The 27,454-nt window shown below is 33.4% G+C and overlaps 1 protein-coding gene across 2 annotated transcripts in view; it reads right to left on the bottom strand.

Annotated features, from left to right (window-relative positions):
* TLL1 (tolloid like 1) overlaps positions 1-27,454 on the bottom strand; it is a 212,914-nt gene that overhangs the window by 58,377 nt on the left and 127,083 nt on the right. For both annotated transcript variants that reach the window (XM_059174740.1, XM_059174750.1), the window contains 4 exons: positions 21,860-21,975; positions 8,047-8,149; positions 5,794-5,910; positions 4,485-4,630 (listed from right to left, as the gene is read on the bottom strand). In XM_059174740.1, coding sequence (XP_059030723.1) covers positions 4,485-4,630; positions 5,794-5,910; positions 8,047-8,149; positions 21,860-21,975 — 482 coding nt within the window. The remainder of the gene's footprint in view (positions 1-4,484; positions 4,631-5,793; positions 5,911-8,046; positions 8,150-21,859; positions 21,976-27,454) is intronic.

The following is a 27,454-nucleotide window of genomic DNA, read 5'->3' as shown; positions in this document are numbered from 1 at the left end:
CCCATTAAAATCTAAGCATTGAAGACCTAAAGTCACAACATAAATTCACAGAAAGGTATAGATAAAGGATAACTATTAAGTTCTTCATGGTGGATTTCAACAAAATGATGGACATATTTATATTTAGGCCCCTTTTACCTAAGGGGAAAGTATAATATAGAGAATACAACAAAAATAAAAAGTTACAAAAATAAGAGTTTGTTTTGTTTTGTTTTTAGATAGATATATTTATTTATTTGACAGACAGAGATCACAAGTAGGCAGAGAGGCAGGAAGAGAGAGAGAGAGGAGGAAGCAGGCTCACTCCTGAACAGAGAGCCCAAAGCGGGGCTCGATCCCAGGACCCTGAGATCATGACCTGAGCCGAAGGCAGAGGCTTTAACCCACTGAGCCACCCAGGTGCTCCCAAAATAAGAGTTTTTAAATAAAGGCAAAGACTGATATCAATGAATAAAACTGTTTGATCAGACAAAACCACAAAACACTAAGAAGATGTGAGAACTTTTATACTTACACATCTTCAAAATAAAATGTAAAGCCAAAGACTGAAAATACATTATGTAAATAAAAATAAATTGATATAAACAGATACAAATCAACTAGGTGAAACAAATCACCTAATGACCACCAGAACAAATTAAAAATATATACATGATTGATTCTCAGTATTCATGGTAGTTAAGTTCTATAAAGTTGCTGAAAACACTGAATTAGTAAATACTGATTCATTCTTTCTGAGAAAATACAGAATACAGAATTGGGTTCTGATGAGCTTTTGACAAATCTTTTGTCAACCAATCATTCATAACCTGGTTTCATGTGTGTTTCTCTTTAAAGACACCTTAATATATGTTGCCAATTCATTAATACAATTCACAGCTAACTGCATTATAATGCATGCCTGAATAATGTTTATCTAACCCATACATTTTCTCCATAAAACACATCATAGCTGGGGATGAGCATGTCAGATGACTCAAATATTATGCAGCTCTGTATATGTCCATGAATGACCCAGAAAACATCATGAGTATTGATTTGGGGGTTACAAATATATTTTAGTTAGTATGCAGTTTGCAGATACAGTAATCTGTGAATAATGAATATTGATTATACCTGGATTTTGATGCTGGTTTAGTACTTGCTCAAATGATACTAGGTTAATGACATAAGTTCATTTCCCTTATCTAGAAGATTTAAATGATATATTAGAGCATCTCTAAATTCCTTGTCACTTCTGAATTTCTTAGAACTGAGGATCTATCCAAATTGAGCCATATGACATATCAACTCCTGCATAAACTAAACTCTTCTTAGCTGTCTAGGCTTGCCTCCTTCTACACAGAAATTTATGTATATTTGATAAAGGAAGGATATATTGCTTTCTACCCACCAATCATCATGCACTCTCACACTCCTTTACCTATAATCCATCCATTCTTTCATCCCCCCATTATCATGTATGAATCCCACATCTAGTGGTGTTGGAAATATGGTGATCAACAAGATAGGTTAAGATCCTTACCCTTTGGTGATCATATTTTAGTGAGAGAGACAGTAACCATGTAAATGAACAGATCCATAACCTAAATCCCAATAGTAGTAAGCGCAAGAAATTAAAATGAAACAGAATAATGGTATGTAGACAGACAATTATAGGTAAGAATATATTTTAAATAGAGTTACCACGCAGGACTTTCTGAAGAGGCAATGAGTAAGAGATCCAAATGAAATGAGAGGAATAAAAGCATAGATTTAGAAGTAGAAGAGCGTCAATGACAAATGCTATAAGATTGAGTAAACTTGGTATTTCCATGGAAGAGAAAGAAGACCAAAGAGATCGACTCAGAGGGAGTGTGAGGCAGCTTGGGACCAATTGTGGGTTGTCTTGGTCTGGGATCACTAAGTCTGGGTTTTATTTTAGGTGTGATTGAAAACCCCTGAAAGAATTTTTTTAAAGATTTATTTATTTGTTTTAGAGAGAAAGAGCACATAAGTAGGGGGAGGGGCAAAGGGAGGCAAATAGGGATAGAGAGAATCTCAAGAAGACTCCCTGTTGAGCATAGAGCCTGATGTGGGGCTCGATCTCACAACTCTGAGATCATGACCTGAGCCAAAATCAAGAGTTGGCCACTTAACTGACTAAGCCACACAGGTGATCCTGTGGCCCCAAAAGAATTTAAGCATCGTGTTATGATCTAACTTACATTGTAAAAGTGTCACTCTGGCTACTGTGGATCAGGACATGGAGGGGAAGAGAAGAAGGTGACATTTTCATTCAAATATGAATCAAATAATCTCAAGAACGAACCAAGGTTTGAATTGCAAAATGATCGGGAGCATATAATACAACATCATGACCATATAAGAGAAGACAATAAAAGGCCATATGTCTGGGAAAATAAAGGGCAAGAAAAGGGGCAGCAGTGGGAACATAGTAGTGGCCAGAAAGCTGGGATCAAGTGGTCATGTTTGGAGCACTGTTGAAGACAAAGCAAATGAAATATGTTAACTGATCAGCCTCAGAGTTTAAGAGAAAAAGTGGAATCGGGGCTAGTTCTTAAGTGAATAGTAACATATAAAAATAGTAAATACTAAAATCGGGAAGACTGAGTTAGTGAGTAGGACATGACAATCAAAGATTTGGTCTGGTCATCTGAAGATAAGAGGCCTATCAGATATTTGAATATGTCCAGTGTATAAACAAAGCAAGACAAAACATCAGGAAATATAACAAGATGAAAAAAGGACAGGAACCTAGAAATAACAGATAAAAAGTAATGTCAATTCCAAACATGACATGACTTTTCCCCAATCCCAAATCTTGGTAATAATTTATTCATTCACTCAATCGACAAAGGCATGGTTCTAAGCGCCTGAGATGTAAATCTTTCCTACATGTCCTTTCACTATCCTATTTTTGAGGAATACCACTGTAACTATATTGGCATTAAAGAAAAAACGGCCAACCAACTAAGCCTTCTGCATCTCAGAAATTGTATCTCAATTTTTAAATGCATGGAATTCCATTTTAGATGCATTCATTGACATCACTTCTGCAATAGGAGAATTCCATAAAACTTTGAATTATATATTCAAAGTTCATCTCTTAATCATCTGGACAACATCAAAAAAATACAAGTAATGATCTCATTAGATAGATCACTTTTTACTGAACCTGTTATTTTGGTCTAAATAACAGATGAATCCTATCCTGTTTTAGTTCACTGGTAACAATAAGGTGGTCTATTTGAATAACGTTTGCAATATTATTGATCCGGTAAAATAACAAAATCCAAATATGAATCAAATAATCTCAAGAACGAACCAAGGTTTGAATTGCAAAATGATCGGAAGCATATAATACAACATCATGACCATATAAGAGAAGACAATAAAAGGCCATATGTCTGGGAAAATAAAGGGCACATGCAAAAGGGTGAAGATAAGTACCAAAGAAATACATTACACAGCTCGCATGTGCAGGTGAGAGTCTCTGGGCTTCTGGGTAATGCCTGGGCTCTGCTGATGTTTCTGCTGTAGAGACAGAGACAACTGCACACTCACTGCTCTCACAGGCAAGCATACCCTGGCACTGGAGGGTTCTCTACTGCCTTTCCATTGCTGGGACAGAGAATCAGCCTTCGAACCAGAGAAGAAATCATCTCCAGTTATGGCATCTGGATCTTAACCCTGTCTGTACCTACCACCCTCATTTCATCATTCCTTCTCATTTCACTGGTGGGCTCTCAATTTCTAGACTGATTCTTTGATTTAAACATACTATGGAGTTCACCATAAAGTCCTTCATCTTTTGGCTTCTAATCCCTAAGTCCCAGTAAAATGACTCATTAGCCAGCTTGGTACTTTACGACCCAGAATTTGTTCCAGAATTCTGCCTAACCTTTGGTTTATTGTGCCTTCATCGAATAATGTAACATAGGTGCTGATCTCCTCCCTGATATATATTTTTGATGAAATCAAAAGCTAAAAACATTTGAATCTCCATTTCTGATATAAACAGTTTTACCCGTAATGATGAAAAGGTGAAAAATGGATTTTCTCCATAACAACAACCACCACCACCAAAAATGATAGTCTACCTTTTAACCTCTTAGTTTAGAAGAGAAATAAAAGTTCTATTATTTAATGGACTCTTCAAGCAGTCTTGTGAAACAAGCCTGTGCATTTGTCAAAGGAAGCTATTGTCAGTACTTCAAACATTCTAATTCAAATAGCACAGATAATGTAAACTCACTTTAATCTTCTTGAAAATGTCTACGACAAGAGGAAAGGAGAAGAAAAAAAAAACCTCTTTCACTCTTGATGTTACATTTTATAGGCATTCCTTTGCTTCTTCGCTGATTAAAAAGCTGATTAAAAAGCTGATTCTCTGGTTCTTTGCTTATTTAATGAGGATGCCCTTAAATGGCACTGTCATTTATGGAGGGTATGTTCCGTGAAGGGTGCCTGAAACACTTTACCTCAAAGGCCTGAAAGGTCAATCCAACATAGTAGTCTTCTGACACTGTTATTTTCCACACACATTCCTTCATCGGTCTGTAGTCATCAGGATAATTAGGAGACTGAATCTGCCCTTCATTTTTACGTATCTCACCTCCACAGATCGCTGAGGGTGAAAATAAGCAAACAAATAAACCTAGACCTGACATTTCATTTTCATTTTATTCTGAGATAACATTTTTGCTCAGTGCCTGTAGCTGAGTGCATAAAGACCGGACTATAAAAAAATCAAAGTTGGCTGGTTCTTACTGTTGTAAATATTTAGATGGTAAAAACCTAGTCAGCTAACTATAAATATTAGATAATGGCACTGGAATATATGATTTTTTTTATCACGGTTTCTTTACATCTTTACCAAAAACAGTATTTAACTTTTAAAAACTGTTCGAGATTTTGTAAATGTGTTCTATGTGGTAGAATATTCTAGCATATTCTGTATGATTTCCCTGAACTGGTTCTTACAGTCTTTGAGGCTTAGGTAAAACAGCTGATCAAGAGAGACGCTCCACAGGATTCTCTGGGCCTCTAGCAGCGAGCTAGCATCATGTGCTCAACATCTGTGGCTCCATCCAAACAATCCCCTTCACTGCCATCCAGTTAATCTCTACAGCAAAATGCTTCCGTTTACTTAAATTATAAGGGAAGCAGAAATGTCCTGTCTTCTAAATTACCTAAACCCTGTGCTAGCAGAAGCAGGCGCAAGACAGATCTCTTCTGCCCACAACCTGGCAAAACAAAACAAAACAGGCTATTTTTTAAAGCCAGGACACACAATGCTGGTTTGTTGTTTCAGAGAAGTATAGAACAAAGCAGTTGGTAAATTCTCCCTTGAATGCTGACTCTCTCACTTAGACAAAGCATGCCCCAGAAATGTGCACAATTACTTTCTGTGCAGTTTCCTGTAACAGAGAATTTCAGCAGCATAGGCACTAAATAAACACAAATTTAATTCAAAGGAAAAACCATAATTTCTTCATGACATTTTAATATTATCATGGAAACAATGGAAATTTGGGTCATTCCCTCCCACACACATATCCCTACATACATTTATATGTTACTCTGTCACTGGTACCAAGAAAGAGGTTCTTGCAATTTAATTTTCCCGAGTGTTTTTCGTAAAATCAGTCTTGTAAATATTATAACACAGATTTAGAAAACTTCATAATTAAAATGTGGTTACAGTATCATTATAGTGATATGGAGAGAAAGGAAATTTTTGCTAAGAGATGTAAGGGGAAGTCATCTCTAGAACTTAATGGGACTTGCCTTCATATACCGCTGCAAAGCCTTTTCCCACCCAGTTACTGCTGCTACGAAACTCAATCCACATTCTGCTGTCTGTAGAGGTAAGAACTTCAGGAAACTTGTCCCCACAGAATCTACCTAAAAGAAATAAAAGAATAAAGAGAGACTCCTAAATATGACTCTATATTCTAATTGCTTTCCACACTAGCTACACATCATATATATATAAAACCCAATTTGGTTCCTATACTCCATCCAGAGTAATTAGAGCTATAAGTATGCTTAGTATTTACTTAACAAAAGTAGATGAATAAAAGAATCTCTTCATATCTATTTATAAATTACTGGAACATACTATTTCCTGATTAATGGACTGACATTAGTCTTACTGTCTACAGAATTAAGAAGCAGTTAGTGCTAAGGACATATTTGTAAAAGGTCACATGATACATCAAGGTAAAAAAGTACAGGTGGTCCTGAGAAACTGGCTCCAATTGTCAGACCAGTCCTTGCAGAGGAAACTTGGTTAGGGATGTGTCTCAGCCCAAAGCAGGGTTCTTTGTCCTTTGGGGCTCAATGACGACCCATCAGGGAGACCCACATGCTGCTCCAAGGTCCACATTCCATCTCATGTACAAAGTCATAATCCGTTGTGCAGTCAGCAGGATGACAAACAGGACCTGAAGACTTGCACAGGAGTTCTCACTGTTCTCTAATTATGTATCCACAGGCAAGTAAAATACCAAATGAATATAACTACCTGTCATTCCTTCTGTCTTCCCTCAACCTCCCATAAATATGTGTTGGCTAACTGTGTGTCTGCCACTGTGCTTTAAATTTCCATAGGATGACAAAATGGTTAAATCTGGCAATCCACATGAAATAATTTTATCAACACTAATACATTGCCAACCATTTCCCCCGGAAGTGATGTGATATGTAGTTTCAGTATATGAAAAACGGTAGTCAACTTAAAACAAATTCATACTAATGGTCAACAGGTGAAGAAGTGTCTTCCAAATGGCAAAGTAAATTAAGAGCATGTAAAAGACAGCAATGTTTCTTAAACCGTAATGTGCCTATAAAATGCCAGGGAGTCTGTTAAAATACAATCTCTAATTCAGAAAGTGTGGAAGGGTGCCTGAATTTCTATCCCTCTAACAAGGATCCTGATGCTGCCTGTCTGACAGGTACACTTCAAGGCAGAGGTCTCAGGGGAAATCATGGGGAAAATTTTCCACATGAAAATGATGACCAGACCGAACCAGTCCATTGACCTACTATATGCCGAAGCATGTAATGCTGCCGGTGTTCTAAAAAGAGGTATGCTCCACTATTTCGCTTTAGGTTTGGCTCTTCAATATGAATTTAATGAAATGTTTTCTTTGGATCACATGTACCTATAGTACAGATTGCTTCACCTAGGCTAAGAAACGCAATGCTCAAGACAATGTTTTCCTCAACCTGACTTACCTTCAACTCTTTATTTTTTCTTATGTTTAAACATTTCTAGATGTCTTGGACTTCCTAAGACTTTTAATACACTTTTAATACAACAGTGTCCACTCAGCGGGTTATTATGTTATTATTTCCACTTAATATCAGTGGATATTAAGGAAAAAAAGATCTGTATGGCATATAAATGCAACTGAGCAAAGCTACCTCTAAAAATCAAGGAAAAGTTGCCATTTCAAAGAAAAATCAGTATTAGTGTAGTTGCTTACATGCTCACAACAGCTCTCACCTTTAAATAAAATAGAGAGCAACAGTAAAGTGCCTCATGCAAGTTAATGGTGTGGTCTGTGGTCACTTTATGACACAAAGTACTAATGCCTCTCCTCAGCCTCAAAAACTCTCTGAGAAGCACAACCGTGACGTCCACAGTGAGAGCTAACATGGGTGGCAGAAGAGACCAGCTACAAAACACAGACCTAGGGGCTCATATTCCACTGCCTTAGCCAACAAAACAAAACACATACATGTGCTCCCGCATCATTTATCTGGGTTTCTCATTAAAGTGGTGATTATCGAATTAAAAATACATGTGGAGGCTATTCTCAGCCATTACATTCAGATCCAAATATTTCCTCATAACTTAAGCTAGTTTAAAATCAATCTCTCTATTGATCTGTCTGTATTTTGCTGTGGTTGAAAAGAGTATAATAAAAATTAAAATGTGGGCCACATACGCTTCTAAGTCTAAGATGACTCTTGAAAGAATCTACTTGAAAGGACAGACTAGATGATGCCCACACAGGAGGTAAAGAGTCTTACCAAGGAGAGGTGATTTCCTCCAGTACCCATCTCTCACTTCAATGTAGTCATACCAGCACAAACTGCTTTTGTATAGGTCCATTGTTGTAAAATTTAAAACAATCTGTGAATTGGAGCAAAATGACACAAAGAGTAAAATGATTGTGACTGCACACAGTTATTTGTTTCCTGGAGATGAGGAACCCAGGATTACTGTGAGAACAGATTCATAGCTAATTTTTTCTTTTTTTCTTTTTTTATGTTAGTATTCCCTTAATATTTTTTTTCTTAACAAACATCTCAAAAAAAAAGAATATTTTCTTGTTCTCATTAATGTTTGACAACATAGGAGCACAATGTCAGCAGTTAAACATTTTATCAATTAAACCAAAGTTCCTATAAAGGTATTTTAACAGTGGTGAAACCAACAGAAATTTTTATTCAAAGAGTTTATTTTGAGTTTTTTAAGATAAACAGGACTTAAGCCATGAGAAATTCTGATTTTGCCATGAATGTCTTCTTTTTAATAATTTATTTCAAAGACAACCAGTCAAACATGTATAATTATATTAAAAATTACCACCATGTGCCATATTCCAAGAACATAATATCATTGTGTATGTTGAAATGTTTTAAATACAGCTCTTAAGTTTGAATTTATCCATGTAACTATAATCAAAGGCAGATGTCACTATGCTTCTCTAGATCCAAGAATATATACTCAAGAACCTCTCAAGTTATAAGATCTTGCACATGACCCCTTATTCCATACTTTGTTTTGAAATGATACTGTTTTTTGTTAAGATAATTCAGATAATTCAAGAACAACTTTAGGAAAGTCAATTTTCTTACTGCTTTATAAAAACCCTTTATTTATCAAATAACTCTTTTTCCACTTGATTACACCAAATGTAGAGCAAAACTAGCATGAGAAATATACCTATCTGAAGTGAAATTCATTTGGAAGATAATTTTTTTGATATTCCAAAATTCATTCTAACTCTCTTCTGCTTAAAATATCTAAGATGCCTAAGGTGTGAGGTGAACCTATTTTTTAATTCTGGAAGCTGCAATGGACTTTGGCCCAAAGCAACCAATTACGAGTATTTAAATAAATGCTTCTAATATAAATCCATAGGTTGTAACAATTTTTAAATAATCCTTTGGTAACAATTAAAATCTGAATTTATATTTAAGAGAACTCTCAAGCTCTAGAACTAAATAAAATACATATGTAATCAATCAATGTTGAATCCATATTCCAGAAAAGTGCTACCATTTTTGTGTTAAACAACATACACTTCTCCTTTTTCTTTAACACAATACTTTTAAGTCCTAATTAGGGCAACTCGATCCTTAACTAGTTTACTTTTTATGAGAATGAAGATATAGCATAACAATAAATATTCCTTCTGGTGTCTTGCATCTCAGAAGCAACAATAGTCATCGATGGAACTGTACACCGAAACTGGTTATAACTGCCCATGTAAATAATTACTTTAGGGGCATTTTGGTGGCTCAGTTCCAAGGTCCTGAGATCAAGCCTCACGTCGGGCTCCCTGCTAAACAGGGAGCTTGCTTCTCCCTCTCCCACTCCCCCACTTGTGTTTCCTCTCTCGCTGTGTCTCTCTCTGTCAAATAAATAAGTAAAATATTTTAAAAATAATTATTTTATAGAGATTTAAACTAAGACTTTATCAAACTATAATGATAGTCAACTATGCCTTATAATGGCATTAACATTTCGCCATTAAAATCAACCTTTTTCAGTCTCTTTAAACATGTACTTTCTTGATTCCAAAGAGATGAAATCTACCAAGGGTGTTAAAATAAATAGAGGCACACTGTTTTGTTTTGCTTTTTAATGTAATACAATCTGTGTAGCATAACTTGGTTTTGTTTCATAAAATTGTTGGGGCACCTGGGTGGGGTTGTCAGTTGGTTTTGACTCGGGTCGTGATCTCAGGTTCTTGAGATTGAGCCCTGCATCAGGCTCCCAACTGGGTGTTCTTGCTAGAGATCTCTCTTCCTCTCCCTTTGCAGCTCCCACTCCTGCTCCTTCTCTCTCTTCCTCTCTTTCTCAAATAAATAAATAAATCATAAAAAAAAATTAAATTGTTCATCTATTTCTATCTTATTTATAGTTTCTTTTTCCTTTGTGTTTTCTTTTCCTTCACATAATTTTATCATTCCAGATACTCTCAAAAATGTTTACAAAAATTTCCACAATACCTCATTTTTTCCCCTTCTGTTTGCAGTAATCCTCAACACTTGATTTTTAAAATGTATAGATTCTAAACAATTTTTCTGAAGTTCCCAATGTGTTTTCTCCTCCATCTCTGAATACCAATGCAATATTGGGTTGTTCTTACAACATCATTGGAAAATAATTTCTGGTTTTCCTCTTTAGCTTTGTATTAACTTTAAGCCTGTTTAAATGAGGAAGACCACCACTGCCTGATCCTAGGTTTCATTCTGCATTTGTATTCTCTTTTAGCAACCACCAGGGATTTGAATCTGTATAATCATACAAGAACTCAGTTATAACAGAGATGGCAAAACTAGAATTTAGACACAAACGGTAGACCCTAAGTCTCATTTTGTGGCTTCCCTCTCAGATTTAAAGGTGAGTTTTATGGTCATGTGCAAATAGTTTCACTTCCTCTTTTATGAGGGAAAGAAATCAGCTAAATTAGAAGTATGTATATCATCAAATTGTATTTAAAATTAAAACAGTGTGGTTGGATTCCTAACAAGTGGTTAATATTTGAAGTTTGGAACACACACACACACACACACACACACACACACACACACACAGAGTTGTAAGGGGGATAACTCTAAACAGAAAAGTTTCCTATCTTGTTTTTAATCTTCTATTTTAAACGCCAGGCACCGTGGAGGAACAAAACTAGCCTACTTTAATATAAAACACAGAGTCCTTTAGAAGCAGAAAATGTAATAAAGATAGGTTTTCTAAAATCAAATCTTAGGGCTCTGACACAGAAGTAAAATGCTGGCCTTTTACTAAGGTTGCTAGCAGAATCAACTTGAGTTACAAATCAAAAGCACTTGGAAAATATTTGGTTGTCTTAAATTATGCTATTTTGTGTAAATATGTTGCATCTTTTTTTTTTAAAGATAGGTGAAATAAAAGCTAAGTAGCACAGTTATAGAAATGTTTATTTCTTATGGTAGGTATCAATTTACCATTATCAATGTAAAATTAATCATGGCTCCATTGGAACATGAGATTGAAGAGATACAAGGAACAATTCTAGGATTTCCTTGATCGGTTATGAGTCTTAGTTGCTATTCTGCAAAGTTAAATTGATACAATTGCTGTGAAGTATGCTTATTAAAACTTCGTTACACAGTACTGCAGAGTACCACAGAGTGCAGAATCTGGAAGAAAGGCAGACCAACAGTCAAGGGACTGGATGCCTGCAAATTTCCATTGAAAATATAATCAAAAAACTATTGGCAGCACAATTAAGACATTACTACCTAAACTAATTCCATGAGCACCACAGAAAGACCAATTAGAATTGGTCTTACAGTGCCGAGGATGGGGAAGACACAAATCCTCAATTAGACTGATATTATTAAATGACTCTTTAAAAAGAGATATTAGAATCAAAAGCAGTAAAATAAAATAGATTTCTGGGTTCCACCCAAAAGAAGCTTGGACAAACCTAATAATCTAGGGAGACTACAGTTTTCTTCTCAGGAATAAGACTAGAGGTGAGAAGATCAGTAAACTATAATCTATGGGTCAAATCCAGCCTTCAGCTAGTTCTTGTAAAAAAAGCCTTCTTGGACCCATTCCTTTACATATTGTCTATTATTACTTTTGCAATACAATAGAATTGAATATTTGATACAAACTATTATCACCTGCAAAGCCTAAAGTATTTACTGTATATCCTTTCCAGAAAACATTGCCAATTCATGGGATAATTGACCATTAAGCTCTTGTTCAGCTCTGAATTGTATCCTGCTAAAGGGAAAAATTTACATCTTGTCCTGCAACTCAAGCTATTTATGATTGGGAGTGAGAAAGCCTGGGTTTAAGCTCTAGCGTCTCAGTTTGCTAGTTTACTTAAACTTTCTTAGTTGGAATGTATTTCTTTACTGCTAAATCCCTGGAGGCCATAATATCAAGCTGATCTAAGCAGAGTTAAAGCAGAAGGATTTAATTGGATAATATTAGAAAACCACTAAGGTAATATGAAAGCATTGTTAAGATTCTCATGTAGTACTATTTTCATGGTATATATTCAAGCATCTCTCACAATATAAATCTTGAGGACAGTTATGAAAGAATTAAAAGTATTAACTCAATTTACTTAATCCAACTATGCTAGGAACATAAAAACATCAGCCTAACTTTAAGATTTCACAGGAAAATCAACACGTTGAAGGAAGAGATTCTTACTTTAAAATCCAAAGAATAGACAGGAGAACCTGGGGCCAGACTAGTTGTACAACTCAGATAGATCCCTAATTCCATCAGGGATTTATGATTTGACGGGTGAAAAACAGGAGTTGGATAATGCTATAAAAGTAATTTTCTGCTTGAATTTATATGACAACACCTGGATTTTTAAATTTTGATGGGTCATCACCAATTACAGGAATATTTTTCCTTCTTCTTTTCCTTGATCTCCACTCCACCCCTATACCTAATCAATTCCAATTTCTGCAGTTCCCCTAATAATTTTCTCCTTTTGCTTTCACTGACCATATTCTCTGTACCTGTTTGAATTAACTGCAATAGTTTCACAAGCTGTACTTTGTTATTTTTTTTTCAGATTTTTATTATTTATTTGTCAGAGAGAGAACACAAGCAGAGGAAGCAGCAGGCAGAGGGAAAAGCAGGCTCCCTGCTGAAGCCCAATGCAGGACTTGACCCCAGTACCCTGGGATCATGACCTAGGCTGAAGGTAACCAACTGAGCCACCAGGCATCCCTCACAAGCTGTACTTTGGTTTTCAGTTTCACTCATCTCCAATTCACCTATCCTGTGTATGGCCACTTTAATCCCATGAAAGCCGGGCACAGTGGCTTCACACCCAACTCAACATAAATTTCTAATCTTGGGCATCATGACTCCAAGGTCATAACCCACCTGGGCTGCCTCATATTGCACTACTTCCAACAGATCTTCACCCTACCTGTCCCTGACTTCTTGCTGCTGTGCCTGAAAAAGTACCCCCAGTTCCAGCACTCCTTTAGTCAAAGCCTAGTATTTCCTCCTGGGATACCATTTGCCCCTTCCCTGTTTCTGGAACCTCTTCACACCTTTCAAAGTCTTTAGCAAAGGCTGGGGGCCTCAGAGCTCCCAGCAAGCTCTGAGCTCTCCTATCTCAGCAATTCTACCTTGCTTTCTTCAGTGATTTTTCAGAATTTGGCTATTGTATTATGGGCCTTGTTCTTGCTATATGTTTATAAGTTCTTGATAGCAACGATCTCTTTCACACGCCAGCCAGATACACTTTTAAAAACAGAATCAAAGATTTATCTACATACTAATTGCTAAATTTAAGAGGTGCCTTTGGCAATAGAAACACTATACTGTGAATTGACCCCATATGTGTAAACCACAGATGAATGATTAAAAAAAGTTTTGCAAAATGAAAGCAGTCAAATGATCGCTCTTAATTGGGTTATATAGGAAAAGAAAAAAAAAAAAAACTATTAACTCCATTGAAGACAAAAACAATCTGCCCTTGTAAAAAAGTCAATCAATTCTATGAGACCAAAGAATCAAACTGCATAATTCTATCAGCTCAAAGAGATACATTCTCAGTTGCACATTCGGGACTGTTACCAGCAGGTACCTTGCAACATCAAGAATGGTCTTAGATTGGACAGGACACTGTTTTTACCTTGGGGAGTCCAATTACATGTAAAATGGCAATATTACTTCTTTTTTGTCATGGTGAAATAAATATACACATAAAACTTACCATTTTAATCACTTTTAAGCACATAGTTTTATGGTGATAAGTACATTTACAGTGTTGTACAATAATAAACTTATTTTTTAAAAAGAACATTCTCCCCGTATAAAACAATACATGCTTACTGTAGAAAATTAAAGGAAGAAAAAGAAATAAAACCTATCTGTAAACCCATCAGGGAGAAATAAGCATTGTTTTAGTATATACTCTTCCATAATTTTGTCTCTAACATATGTGATTTAAAAGTTAGATCTTTTCATGCCTATGATTTTTAACCTACTTATTGAATTTCCCAATATACAGAAAACATTTTCTCAAATCAATGCTATTTTTGATTTCCTAAATTTGATATCTTTCCAATTTTTCATTATTATATATAACTGCCTCCGCACAGACCCAAATAATTTCCCTAGAATAAATCTCTGGGCTAAAATGCAGGCCCATTTTTCAAAATATGAAAAAGATTAACAAGGTTGTTCAGAAAAGATATTTCCAATTTTATTTTCAAAAGCTCTATACCCTTACTATCATTCGCTATCATAATTCTATTCTTTGTCTTCTTTGATTATAGTGAAAATAAATAATTTCTATATTAATTATCTATTTGTACTGAGAGTGAGACAAAAATGTTCTGCTGTTTTAGTCATTTTCTAATGTGGTGTTAATCTTTACTCATTAATTTAAAATAGCCCTTTATATAGACATAACACCAATGTTCTCTCATATCATTTTCATTTTTATTTGTGATTTTGTATTGTTAAAGAGATTTTTAATGTAATTATTTTAATAAATTATTTTGCATTTTTTATTCTTGATTTTGGTACCCAACATATCTTTTCCAGAAAATAAAAACCAAATCACTTGTTTTCCTCAGAAAAATATGAAGTAAAGGTTTGAATTTTGTAGAAATACATAAAATTGATTATTTATTGAAAAATCTTGATCTCAGGGTTCTGAGATAAAGCCCTAGAGTGGGTTCTGTGTTGAGCATGGAGTCTGCTTGAAATTTTCTCTCTCTCTCCCCTACACCACCCTCCCACATCTCTCCCTTTCTCTAGAAAGAAAGATGAAAGAAAGAAAGAAAGAGAGAAAGAAAGAAAGAAAGAAAGAAAGAAAGAAAGAAAGAAAGAATTTTATAAACAAATATGTGACAAAAGTCTTTAAGCCCTCAGGCATAAGTTCTTTTTAATTTGTTCCACTGGCTTTGAAGCCTATTTTGACATACCACAGAATACAAATTACTGAAGCAGCTCAGTGTTTTCCTATTATTTTACAGTACAATACACTTTACTTCATCAGTTATTTTCTAATTTGTCTTGGTTATTCCAACCGTTGTTATCTTGTAAATAACTTACTTCAGGAAAATTGTGTCTATGTGTAAAACAAAAATCTTTTGAAATTTATTAGAGTTACTTTAAACTATATAATAATTTTGAAAAAATTGACTGTTTATAATATATCCTGGCATATGATGTGTTACATCCGGCTACATGATATGCTACTCTGTTTTAGTTCCACGACTTTCTAAAATCTATTGCATCTTTATATAGTTGCTTTTATTTGATCAACTTAAGTATCATTTTTTAGTTCATTCTTCTGAATTTTTCAGAAGAGAAAACATATGCTCTATAACTAAATAAAAATTAAATGATTAGCTCTGTTAAATCAAGCTGTGTGGTGGTAGGCGGTTTACTCAATCCTTTCTTAAGTTCAATTTCTTTATATATAAAACAGAGATAATTGTAACACCAAACTCAATGGAATGTGCAGAGTTTAACACAATGCCTGCCATAGTAAATACTCAATATTAGTTTCTTATATGTATTGAATTGAAAAATAAAAAGCCCTGTTAGTCCTAATTCATCAGGTTATCATTAAATATACATACTAAATTCTAGTGTTACCAGAATTTATGAAATTTTTGGATAGTTATTTTTCCATTTTGATACTATTATTTGACAAAATGACAAATTTTGTAATATTCAACTACCCTCATGGTACTGAACCAAAATAGTTTCAATTTTATAAATTATATAACTTGCTTTCATTTGATTAAATCTACATAACATCATATGTTTATATTCATAGGTAAGGCACTTGATAATTTTTTCACATGTGTTGTATAAGATACACCTACTAGACTTTTACTAGTTTAGCAAAATAAATGAAGAGAGAGAAAAAAAAATGAAGAGACTACACATTGTTATGCAGTGCACTTGAAATACTAGTTTATTATATGGGAGAAATCTGAGGTTTTAGAATTTGAAAAAACTGTCTCTAGAAATTATCTGCAAGCAGCACCATTTTATAATAACTTCTATAAACTTATTTTATATGGTTATAACTTATTCAATTTTTAGTGGTCATTAAATCACTTTTGATATTTTCAGTTTCTAGGATTCTACATTAAAAAATATTTCAAATGGAAGTATTTCTTCACGTTTTGGTTTTTAGCAAAGTTAAATATATAGCCAATTATATACAGTGAAATTCCATTATCATGAATCCAAGTTAAAAAAAAATTCACATTTTCAAACAGAAAAATACTAGCAAAATACACTAATTTTAAAAATAGCCTAAAGTATAAACTATAGACAGGACAAAATGAGCCTTAATGGAAGTCTGAGATGTGAGAAGAAATAATGAATAAAAATATTTGATGAATCTTCAAACAAATGCTGTTGGGAATGGAGACCCATGTAGAAGAGAATGAAGTCAGTTCTTTATATTAAGCCATATACAAAAATTAATTATACAATCAATGAAAGGCCTAAATGTGAAACCCAAAACTATAAAACTAGAAGAAAGCGTAGAGGGAAAGCTTCATGATATTGGAAATGGCAATGATTTCTTGAATATGGCACAAAAGCAGAGGCAAAAAAAAAAAAAAAAAGCATAAACAGTTAAGTGGTACTACATCAAACTAAAAAGCTTTTACAAAGCATATAATTAAGTAAAAAGGCAGCTATAGAAAAGAAAAAAATATTTGCAAATCATATATCTCATAAAGGTGTTAATAGCCAAAATATGTAAAGAACTCCTATAATTCCCCCCAAAAAATAAAATAATCCAACTAAAAAATGGGCAAGACACTTGAAGATACACTTCTCCAAAGATGATAAACAAATGGCCAAGAAGCATATGAAAAGATGGACAACATTACTAATTATCAGAGAAATGCAAATCAAATCCACAATGAAATATCCTCTCTCCCCGCATTAGGATGGCAACTATCAAAAAACAAAATACTACATATTTGAGGAGATGTGGAGAATTTGGAACCCTTCTACATTGCTGATGGGATTGTAAAATGGTGCAACTACTATGGAAAACAATATGGAAGTTCTTCAAAAAATTAAAAACAGAACTACCAAATTATCCAGCAATCCTACTTCAGGGTATGGATCCACAAGAATTGAAAGGACTGTCTTAAAGAGATATTTGCATACTCTTGTTTGTAGTAGCACTATTCACAATAGCCAAAAGATGGAAGCAACTCAAATGTCTATCAATGGGTAGATGGTTTAACAAATTTGTCTATACATACAATGGAATAGCATTCAACCTTAAAAAGGAAGAAAATCCTGTCACATACTAAAACATGGTTAAACCTTGAGACCATTATGCTAAATAAAATAAGCCAGTCATAATTAAACAAATGCTGTATGCTTCCACTTCTGTGAGGTATGGAAAGTAATCAAATTCATAGAAACAGAAAGTAGAAAGGTGGTTCCCAGGGTCTGAGGGGTAAGGAAAATGGACATAATGGCTACAGAGTTTCAGTTTTGCAAACTGAGTAAGCTCTGGAGATCTGCTTCACAGCAATGTGAATGTACTTAACACTATTGAATTGTACACTTAAAAATGGTTAAGACAGTACATCTTACATATTTTTCACCATAATAAAAAATTTGGTAAATATTTGCATATAGCTTAACAAATGTTAAGTGTAAAAAACCACAACAATATCTCATTTGTATAAGGAAACAAACTTGAAGAAAAATACTAAACAATACCATATAAAATGAAGATAACGAGTATTATAATCTTTTTTTTTTTTAGAATCTTTTTATGGTTTCGATGGATAAGGATACCATTTAAATATGACCCCATTAAGAAGGCTGGTAGAACAGGGGTACCAAATAATAAAATATACATTTAAAACTTTCAACCCAATAGACAGAAAATAAATGAAATGAGGGAAAACAAAACCATAAATTCAACATATAAAAAGGCAAAAAAAAAAGTAGGACAAAAGAAACAAAGTGGGACATACAGAATGCAAACAAGAAGTAATAATACATCAGTAATCACAATAAAGGTAACTGCAATTAAACACTAAAGACAAACTAACCAACATGAATTAAATAAAAAATAAAACCAAACTATTTGCTACCTAAAAGGGACACACCTGAGACACAAGACCACAGAGCAACTCAATGTCTAAAGCAAGATAAAGATATAACCAAGCTAGAATATTAATTAAAAGAATGTGTATCCTTGTTAATATCAGAAAAAAATTGAGTGCTAACCTAAATAGTGATTAGAGATAAAGAAGTACAGTGTATAGTCACAGTTATTTACCAGAAAGATGTTATATTCTAAACACAGTATGTATATAAAACATAGAATAAAAATATTTTAAGTATATTGAAATATAAATAAATATAAAATTCGTTTTTAACAAGTATTTATTTTTAAAAGGTAAATGAATAAATCCACCAAATAGTGACAAATATTAACATAACTTTCTATCGAATAAAGTAAAAAAAACAATAATTAGAGAATATATACATTTCACAATTAAAAAGAGAACTGCCACCCATATGCACAGAGAACTTACCACCCAGCTACTGCACAAAACACATTTCGTTTTTCTTTTGAAGATTTTATTTATTTATTTAGAGAGAGAGAGAGTGGAGTCGGGGCAGAGGGAGAGGAAAAAGAGAGAATCCTAAGCAGGTTCCAGGCCCAGCTCAGAGCAAGACACAGAACTCAGTCTCAAGACTCTGAGATCATGGCGTGAGCCAAAACCAAGAGTCAGACATTTAACTGTGCCACCCAGGTGCCCCATCTTTAAAGCGATGATATTCTTTATGAAGACTGGTCAGCTCCAAGGTCATACTGCCAGCCTCAAAATATTTCAAAGACGGAAATCTTACAGAGTACAGTCTCTCACAAGAACTGACTCAAGAAGAAATTAACAAGAAAAGGATGATTGGGGGGAAAAATGTATCTTTGCAAATAAGAAAATATATATTACTAAAAAATATGTTGGTTGAGAAGAAATAATAAGAGACAAAGCAGGTAATTAAAATTGAAAAATAGCAAAAACACTGTATGTCAAGCTGGTTAAATTCAGATAAAAGTGGTTCTTAGGAGGAAATTTATAGCCTTACGGGTTTGTATTAGAATTAATGAGTTAAACTGCCAACTAAGAACAACAGAATAAACCCAAGTTTAAAACAAAAAGAAACTAGTAAAATCACAAGAATGAAAAATATTAGTTGATATTGTTCACTGACCACTTAATTCAATTTATTTGCTCATCATCATACATAAAAATAATAAAAATAATTTAAAAATATGACAGATGTGTTGATTTCTTCCTATTTATAACATTTTGGAAGCTACAGTTATATTGGTAATCATACATACAAGAAAAGTGAATAAACTTTGAATACTGATGGTCTGGTCACTGCAATTGGATAGGAAGAACCATTTTTTTTCCTGTATTATCTTGGTCTTATGAATGGATGTAATTTTTATTAATCTTGTTCAAAACTCTTCATATTCAATAATTTTAATTTCAAAATCATGTATAGTTTTTTATCAGCTTTTATATCTCTTCAGTATCTTTTTAAGAATGGTTTTCATAAAATATTCTCATTAGCTTGTTCAAAAATTCATATAGAAACTGATCAACATCTATAACTACATTTCAACATAAACTTTTATTCTTAAATTAAAAATGACTATATAAAGAATTATGTATGCATTCATGTATTATTCTAAGTCAATTGTACCTTTTTATGTTTAAAAACTATACATGTTACACAAACATTTCATTCAGCTTTCACATTGAGTATCGGAACACCCTGGACAGCTCCACACCCATGATTCTCCTAACAACATTCAATTATCAGGAATATTAAACTTTCCTTAACTTCAAATGCATTCTCAACAAAATTCTAAGTATAATTGAATCATACCAGATGAATAAGTCGTAAGCAAAGAACAAAAACCATTTAATAAGTAGTAAAAATAAAGATTAATATCAATATAATCTTGTTCTGGAAAAACTTTTAAGTTTAGCGTTCAAGACAGAATTCAAAAGTTAATGGAGTCATTCATTTTCTTTCTTAATAATAAACACTTTAACCAAGAAACCAAATATGCTGAAGGGAATTTTCTTCTTTTTTAATCCTTACTATGTTTAATTACATTTTCTTGCCTTAATATGCCATGATTTCCACCAAAAAGAAAGTGGTGTGGTAGAAAGAAATACTTACAGAATTTTCCCAAGAATAATATTTGTAATAATTTTTGTTGATCTGCTTTTGAAGATTAAGAAGGTACCTATTTCTAGTTTGTTCAGAGTTTGTTGTTGTTAAATCAGTAATAGATATTTTTTCTTGATTTAATTGAGATGCACATTTAATGGTATTTGTGTCTACATATGTGCATGCGAAGCTTTGGTTTGGTTTGAGGATTTTACTTCCATATTCAAGTTTTAGCTTGGATTATACTTTTCCTTTTTTATACTTCCCTTGTCAGGAATGCTATCAAGGTTTTGCTAGCCATATAAATAGGAAAGTGGATCTTCTTTTTTATTCCTTGGAAGAGTTTATATAGGATTATTCTTAGTCCTTATTTGAATGTTGGCTAGAACTCACTAATTAAGCCATGTGAGCTTGAATTTTCATTGCTGAAAAATATCTAATAATTCAATTAAACAGTAGTTCATTTTCTTTAGTTGTTATAGGAGTAACCAAGCTTTTTTTTTTTCTTCTCAAGTAAGAACTCAGTAATATTTTGTAAGAGTTTTCCCATTTCATCTACATTTTTTTAGTTACTGGCATAATGTTGACAATATTCTTTTCTTTATTCTCATTTTTGTGTCTAGTGCATCTTGGTTATAATAACCTTTTCATTCTAGTGATAGATAATTGTGCTTTTCCTGTTATTCTTTTTCTTTCTTGATCTGTTTACATCCATTTTCTTATATTTTTAAGTTTTTTCGAAGTACCAACTTTGTTCATACTTTGTACCATGTTATTTTGATCTCCTTAACTTAACTATTATTTCTTACTTCCTCTATTACGTACCTTTACATTTATTTTACTATACCTTTAATAGCCATTCAATAAGAATGTCTAACTCATTAGTTTAGGGCATTTTTTTAGTTGTTAATGTGAGTATTTAAGTTCTGAATTTCCTTCCAAGTATTGCTTTCATTGCATCTTACAGAGTTGCTATTCAGTATTTCTTTATATTATAGCTGAAAATTATTTCTAATCTTCACTATAATTGCTTCTTAGCTAAACTGGATATTTTATGTATATTTCTTAACTGGAATATGTGGGATTTTTCTGGTTATCTATGTGACACTTATTTTAACTTAATTCCATTGTGCCTGAGAACATTATTTCAATCTTTTTAGAGCATTTATTATTTCTTTTTAAATCACATTTTTTAAAAAAATTTCCAGAGTTTGAGCAATTTTCATTATAACTTTTCTGAGATTTTTTAGTCTCATATTTGAAAAAAACAAATAAGAATAAAAAATAAAGCAAATTAAAAATAAACCTTTATATATTTAACACTTTATATAACACTAAATGAGAACTCTCGATGATATAAACTACCTTCTCCCCTGGGGTCACTGAAATTCTCCAGATGCAGTGTGTATAAGAAGGGTAGCCATTTGGAAATCCTGGAGAGGAAAGGTTGCCATTGGATTCTTGTAGGGTTTCTCCACATGCTAAAGGAAAAAAAAATACATGTATTTGCTATTTTAAAGAGATGAGTTAACCAAATTTCCTTAAAAAGATAATATCATTCTTTAATTTTTATGAAAGACATGGACATAATAAGGCCCTGAGTCTTTTGGTGTTGATGAAAATATGTATTTCTGTTCTAGAAAAGACTTTTCCAGGTAAATTTATTTTATGTTTATATAACTAGGATTTTTGCATACTTAATGGTATCATTAGGGCCAACCATAAAACAAAACTATAAGATAAATAATCTGGCATTCATAAAGTTCTTCCTCATGGAGAATTTCCTCATTCATTCCCAAAAAATTAGTAGGTCACCCATACTCATATTCAGGCCAGTGGGTATCTGGTTCATGTGGCTAGGGAATCATATGAAACAAAATTATTATTTTTCAATGTAAAGTGAAGCTAAGTTTCATAGCAAATACCACACCAAAGTTGAAAAACAGAAATATTAAATAATAACCAGAATATAATCAATAAAGGTGATACCAAAATGCCATACACAATGAAAACTTTTCTCAAAATAACCTGAAAAAATTAAAAGATTAAAACCTTAAAGGAAGATTAAAATTTTCCAAGTAGATGTGGACATTGATTTACTCTCTCATTTCTGTTGATCTTAAGTAGAAATTACTGGAAAAACAATTGTGTTTTCCTCTTACTAAGGCTGTCTAATATCTTAGAAGTAATTATCAGTCATCTAAAATAGCAAATTATCAGCTACACAGTCTCAAGATCTGTGTGTTTGATATCTCTAGGGCCATTTCAACAAAGCGATAGAGCGTAATTAGCTTATTGGTTTAGCCAAGGTTAGTGGTCAGAACCATTCTATAATGGGTTTTCCTGTTGTTTTTGTAAGACATAGCATGTGCCCCATGAACATAGGTTGGTTTAAGTGTCCTGAATTCAAGAATGATTCTTCCACTGCAAACTGTCATCTTTATAACCTTCACTTAATATGACTTCTTTCCCCCTGAAGGAGACTGAAATCAGACTGAGATATTACCATATTACAGAGTCATAGCTATCAGTAGGTGAATTCTTGTCTCATCAAATCCTCCATAAATAAAAAATAGTTTTACATGTCTTAAGTTAAATGAAGAAAGAAAGATGATGATTTTGAAAATAAAATTGAGTTGTAAAAAGTCTGATATGATATAAATATTTATTTGAAAACACAGATATTAAGTTTGCACAACAAAACACATTTCAAGTAGAAATAGCAGTGTTTATTCTGATGAATAGGCAGATAAAAGCAACTTTAGAACAAAATGAAAATGCTCAAGGTCAAAAACACAGAATTCAGCATTTCCCATGAATCATCTAAGGGCTCTTGATAAATGTAACATTGCAAAAACCCTTAGAAAAATAAAAATGTATTAAGACTTTATTAATGCAAACAATATGCTTCTGAGTAGGATTAGTTAGGATGCTATATAATCATTTGGGAGTTGAGTGTTTCAGTGAAAAATACTGTAATTTATAGCAGTCTAAAAATAAACTATTTAATGATTGAAAAGTACACTAAGCCACAAAGAATATAAGTACTGGATTTACTAAAGTGGAATTAAAGCAATTAAATATGTTTAATCCACAGAAGTATATAAACAATACTGTCCTGATAAAGATAAAACTCTATAAAATGAAAAATAAATAGAGTCAGCATATAACTCAAATATTAAGTAAATCTATTATATAGCATTTGTTTACAATGCTTATAATTATTTCTGCATTTACCTCAGTAAATGTGGCTGTCCCAGGCTACCTGATCCCTACTACAAAAGATATTTCAGTACTTTTCCCAGCCATAGGTTGTCAATGCTCAGATATACAAAGCAAAGTTTAATATTAAAGGAACTAAAGAAAAATCAGCAAGAAAAAAGTAGCACTAAGAAGTTAAAATGCATAGGCTGTTCATTTACTCAGCGAAGTCTGTGGATGAGAAAACACAAGTTTTAATCATGGCATTACCACCTACTAATTATGTCATACAAGTAAGTCTCAAAAGCTTCAGCTTCAGTTTGCTCTTGTTAAATGCCCTTCTTATTAACATATACTTAATAAAGTTGCTTTGTGGGAATCAAATGTTACTATGCCCTGAATCTTCTTTTTAACCCTTAGATACCTTTTCCACAGGTAGGAAAATTGTGGTCTAAAGTGTTTGAATACATCTTTGAACTACAAAACTTAGTCATATTTAGGAGGAAAAAAAACTATAAAGAATTATACAGTGGCTACTTATTATCACTGCCCTAGTAAGAACTACTCTAAAAGTAAATATATGTCAGAAGTTAAACTTCTATCTCTGTAGGCAGGTGACATGATCTTAAATGTATAAAATCATAAATGTTCCACACATACACATAAAACTGTTAGAACAAATAAAAAAATTCAGTAAAGTTGCAGGATATAAAATCAACAGCAAAAAATCAGTTGCCTTTCTATACACCAGCAACAAACAATTTCAAAAGGAAGTTAAGAAAACAATCCTGCTCATACTATCATCAAAAAAGAATAAAATACTTGGCAATAAATTAACCAATGAGGCAAAAGACTTGTATACTGAAAATGGCAAAACATTGCTGAAAGAAATTAAAAATAACACAAACCAATGGAATGATGGGCTGTGTTCATGATTCGAAGACTTAATATTGTTAAAATACCTATATTACCCAAAGCAATCCACAGATCCAAAACAATTCAATCAAAATCTCAGTGGCATTTCTTGCAGAAAGAAAAAAAATCCTAAAATTCACATAAAACCACAAACCAACAATATCCAAACATTCGTTGGGAAAAAAAAAGAAAAAGAAGCTGGTTCCCAATTTTGATTTCAAAACATATCACAAAGCTATAATATTCAAAATAGTATGATACTAGCCTATGACAAACATATAGACCAAGAGAAGAAAAGAGAGAACCCAAAAACAAATCCATGTATGTATGGTCAAGTTATCTGCAATAAGAGTGCCAAGACTACTCACTGGGGAAAGCATAGTCTCTCCAGAAAATGGTGTTGGAGAAACTAGAAATATACATAAAGAAGAATGTATTTGGACCCTTATTTTATATCAGACACAAAAATCAACATAAGATGAATTAAAGACTTAAGTGTACATCCTAAAACTTTAAAAATTCTAGAAGAGAACAGGTAAGAAATTTTGTGACAATAGTCCTGGCAATGATTTTTTGGATATGACACCAAAAGCATAGGAAATAAAAGCAAAAATGGACAAGTGGGACTACATCAGCTAAAAAAGCTTCTCTACGCCAAAGGAAGCAATCAACAGAGTGAAAGGAAACCTTCTGAATGGAGAAAATATTTATAAACTATATATCTCATGAGGGGTTAGTATTCAGAATATATTAGTTGCTCCCATGAATCAATAGCAAAAAGCAAAATAACCCAATTTCAAAATGGGCAAAGGGGCACCTGGGTGGCTCAGTGGGTTAAAGCTGCTGCCTTCGGCTCAGGTCTTGATCCCAGGGTCCTGGGATCGAGCCCGACATCGGGCTCTCTGCTCAGCAGGGAGCCTGCTTCCTCCTCTCTCTCTGCCTGCCTCTTTGCCTACTGGTGATCTCTCTCTGTGTGTCAAATAAATAGATAAAATCTTTAAAAAAATAAAAATAAATAAAAATAAAAATAAAAATGGGAAAAGAGTATTGGGTGTGGTGCATAAACAATGAATCTTGGAACACTGAAAAAAATAAGTAAAATATGAAGCAGTTTGAGTAATTAATTAATTAATTAATTAATATGAAAATGGGCAAAGAAGACACACAAAGGGCTGTCTGAAAAAAACATGAAAAAAAATGAAAAAAAAAATGTTCTACATCACTAGTCATCAGGGAAATGCAAATCAAAGCCACAATGAGATATCACCTCACACCTGTTAGGATGGCACTTATCAACAAAGAAACAAAAAAACAGAAAATAAGAAATGTTGGCAAAGAAATAGAAATAGAGCCTTTGTGTTTTGTTGGTAAGAACATAAAATGGTACAGCCACTACAGAAAACAGTGTAGGATTTCCTCAAAAATTATAAATATAATTCCCAAATGATCCAATGGTCCCCTCATTTCTGGGTATTTATTCAAAAGAATTGAAGACAGGATCTGGAAGCGATATTTGCACTCTCATTTCCATTGCAGCATTATTCATATTAGACAAGAGACAGAAACATCTTGAGCATCCATCAGTGGATGAAGAGATAAACTGTGGTAATACATAAAATAGAATATTATTTGTCCTTAAAACTAGAAGGAAAACTGGCATATGCTACAATCCAGATAAACCCAGAGGACATGATACTGAGTGAGATAAGCCAGTTACAGAAAGACAAATACTGCATGATTCCACTTACATAAGGTTTCTAATGTACTCAAACTCATAGAAGTATAAAGTGGAATGCTGACTGCCAGGGGCTGGGGGCAGAAAGAAATGAAGAGCTGCCATTCAGTGGGTATAGAGTTTTAGTCCAAACTCTAAACTGCAAGACCAAGTTCTATTTGTTTTTATTATTATTTTTTTTTTTTAATTTTTTATTTTTTATAAACATATATTTTTTATATACATATATTTTTATCCCCAGGTCTGTGAATCACCAGGTTTACACACTTCACAGCACTCACCAAATCACATACCCTCCCCAATGTCCATAAAATTAAAGATTTTAATTTTGGGCGCCTGGGTGGCTCAGTGGGTTAAGCCGCTGACTTCGGCTCAAGTCACGATCTCAGGGTCCTGGGATCGAGTCCTATATCGGGCTCTCTGCTCAGCAGGGAGCCTGCTTCCCTCTCTCTCTCTCTGCCTGCCTCTCTCTCCATCTACTTGTGATCTCTCTCTGTCAAATAAATAAATAAAATCTTTAAAAAAAAAAGTTTAATAAAAAAATATAAAAAAATAAAAAATAAATAAAAATTTTTAAAAAAAAGATTTTAATTTTTATTTTTCAGAGAAAGAGAGAGAGACAGAGACAGAGACAGAGGCAGACAGAGGGAGAAGCAGGCTTCCTGCTGAGCAAGGAGCCCGATGTGGAACTCAATCCCAGGACCCCATGATCAGGACCTGAGCCGAAGGCAGCCCCTTCCAGGTTTTCCAGCCAGGTTGTCCCAAGACGAAGACGTTCCAGAGATCTGCTGTACCCAGATGTGCACAGAGTTAACGGTACTGTACCATGCACTTAGAGATTTGCCAATAGGGTAGATGTCTTATTATGTGATTTTTTTGCCAAAATAAGAAATAACAATAATAAAGTAGTTAAATTTCTAAGTCCTTTATCATACAATCGATCTCACTTCTGAAACAAGTAATTCACATATACCTTCATTCCTCCAGAGTAGAAAATTGGGTGTGAATTGTATAAATGCTACTTGGATTGTGTCTTGTTAAGCAATTATTACAAATTCTGAACCGTCTAATAACATTGAGTTTACCGCTGCCTGCATGTCCATCTACAG

The sequence above is a fragment of the Mustela lutreola genome, chromosome 1, assembly GCF_030435805.1.
Source record: "Mustela lutreola isolate mMusLut2 chromosome 1, mMusLut2.pri, whole genome shotgun sequence".
Taxonomy (NCBI): domain Eukaryota; kingdom Metazoa; phylum Chordata; class Mammalia; order Carnivora; family Mustelidae; genus Mustela; species Mustela lutreola.
The sequence above is the reverse complement of the archived record's forward strand: the minus strand, read 5'-3'. Positions and strand labels throughout refer to the sequence as shown.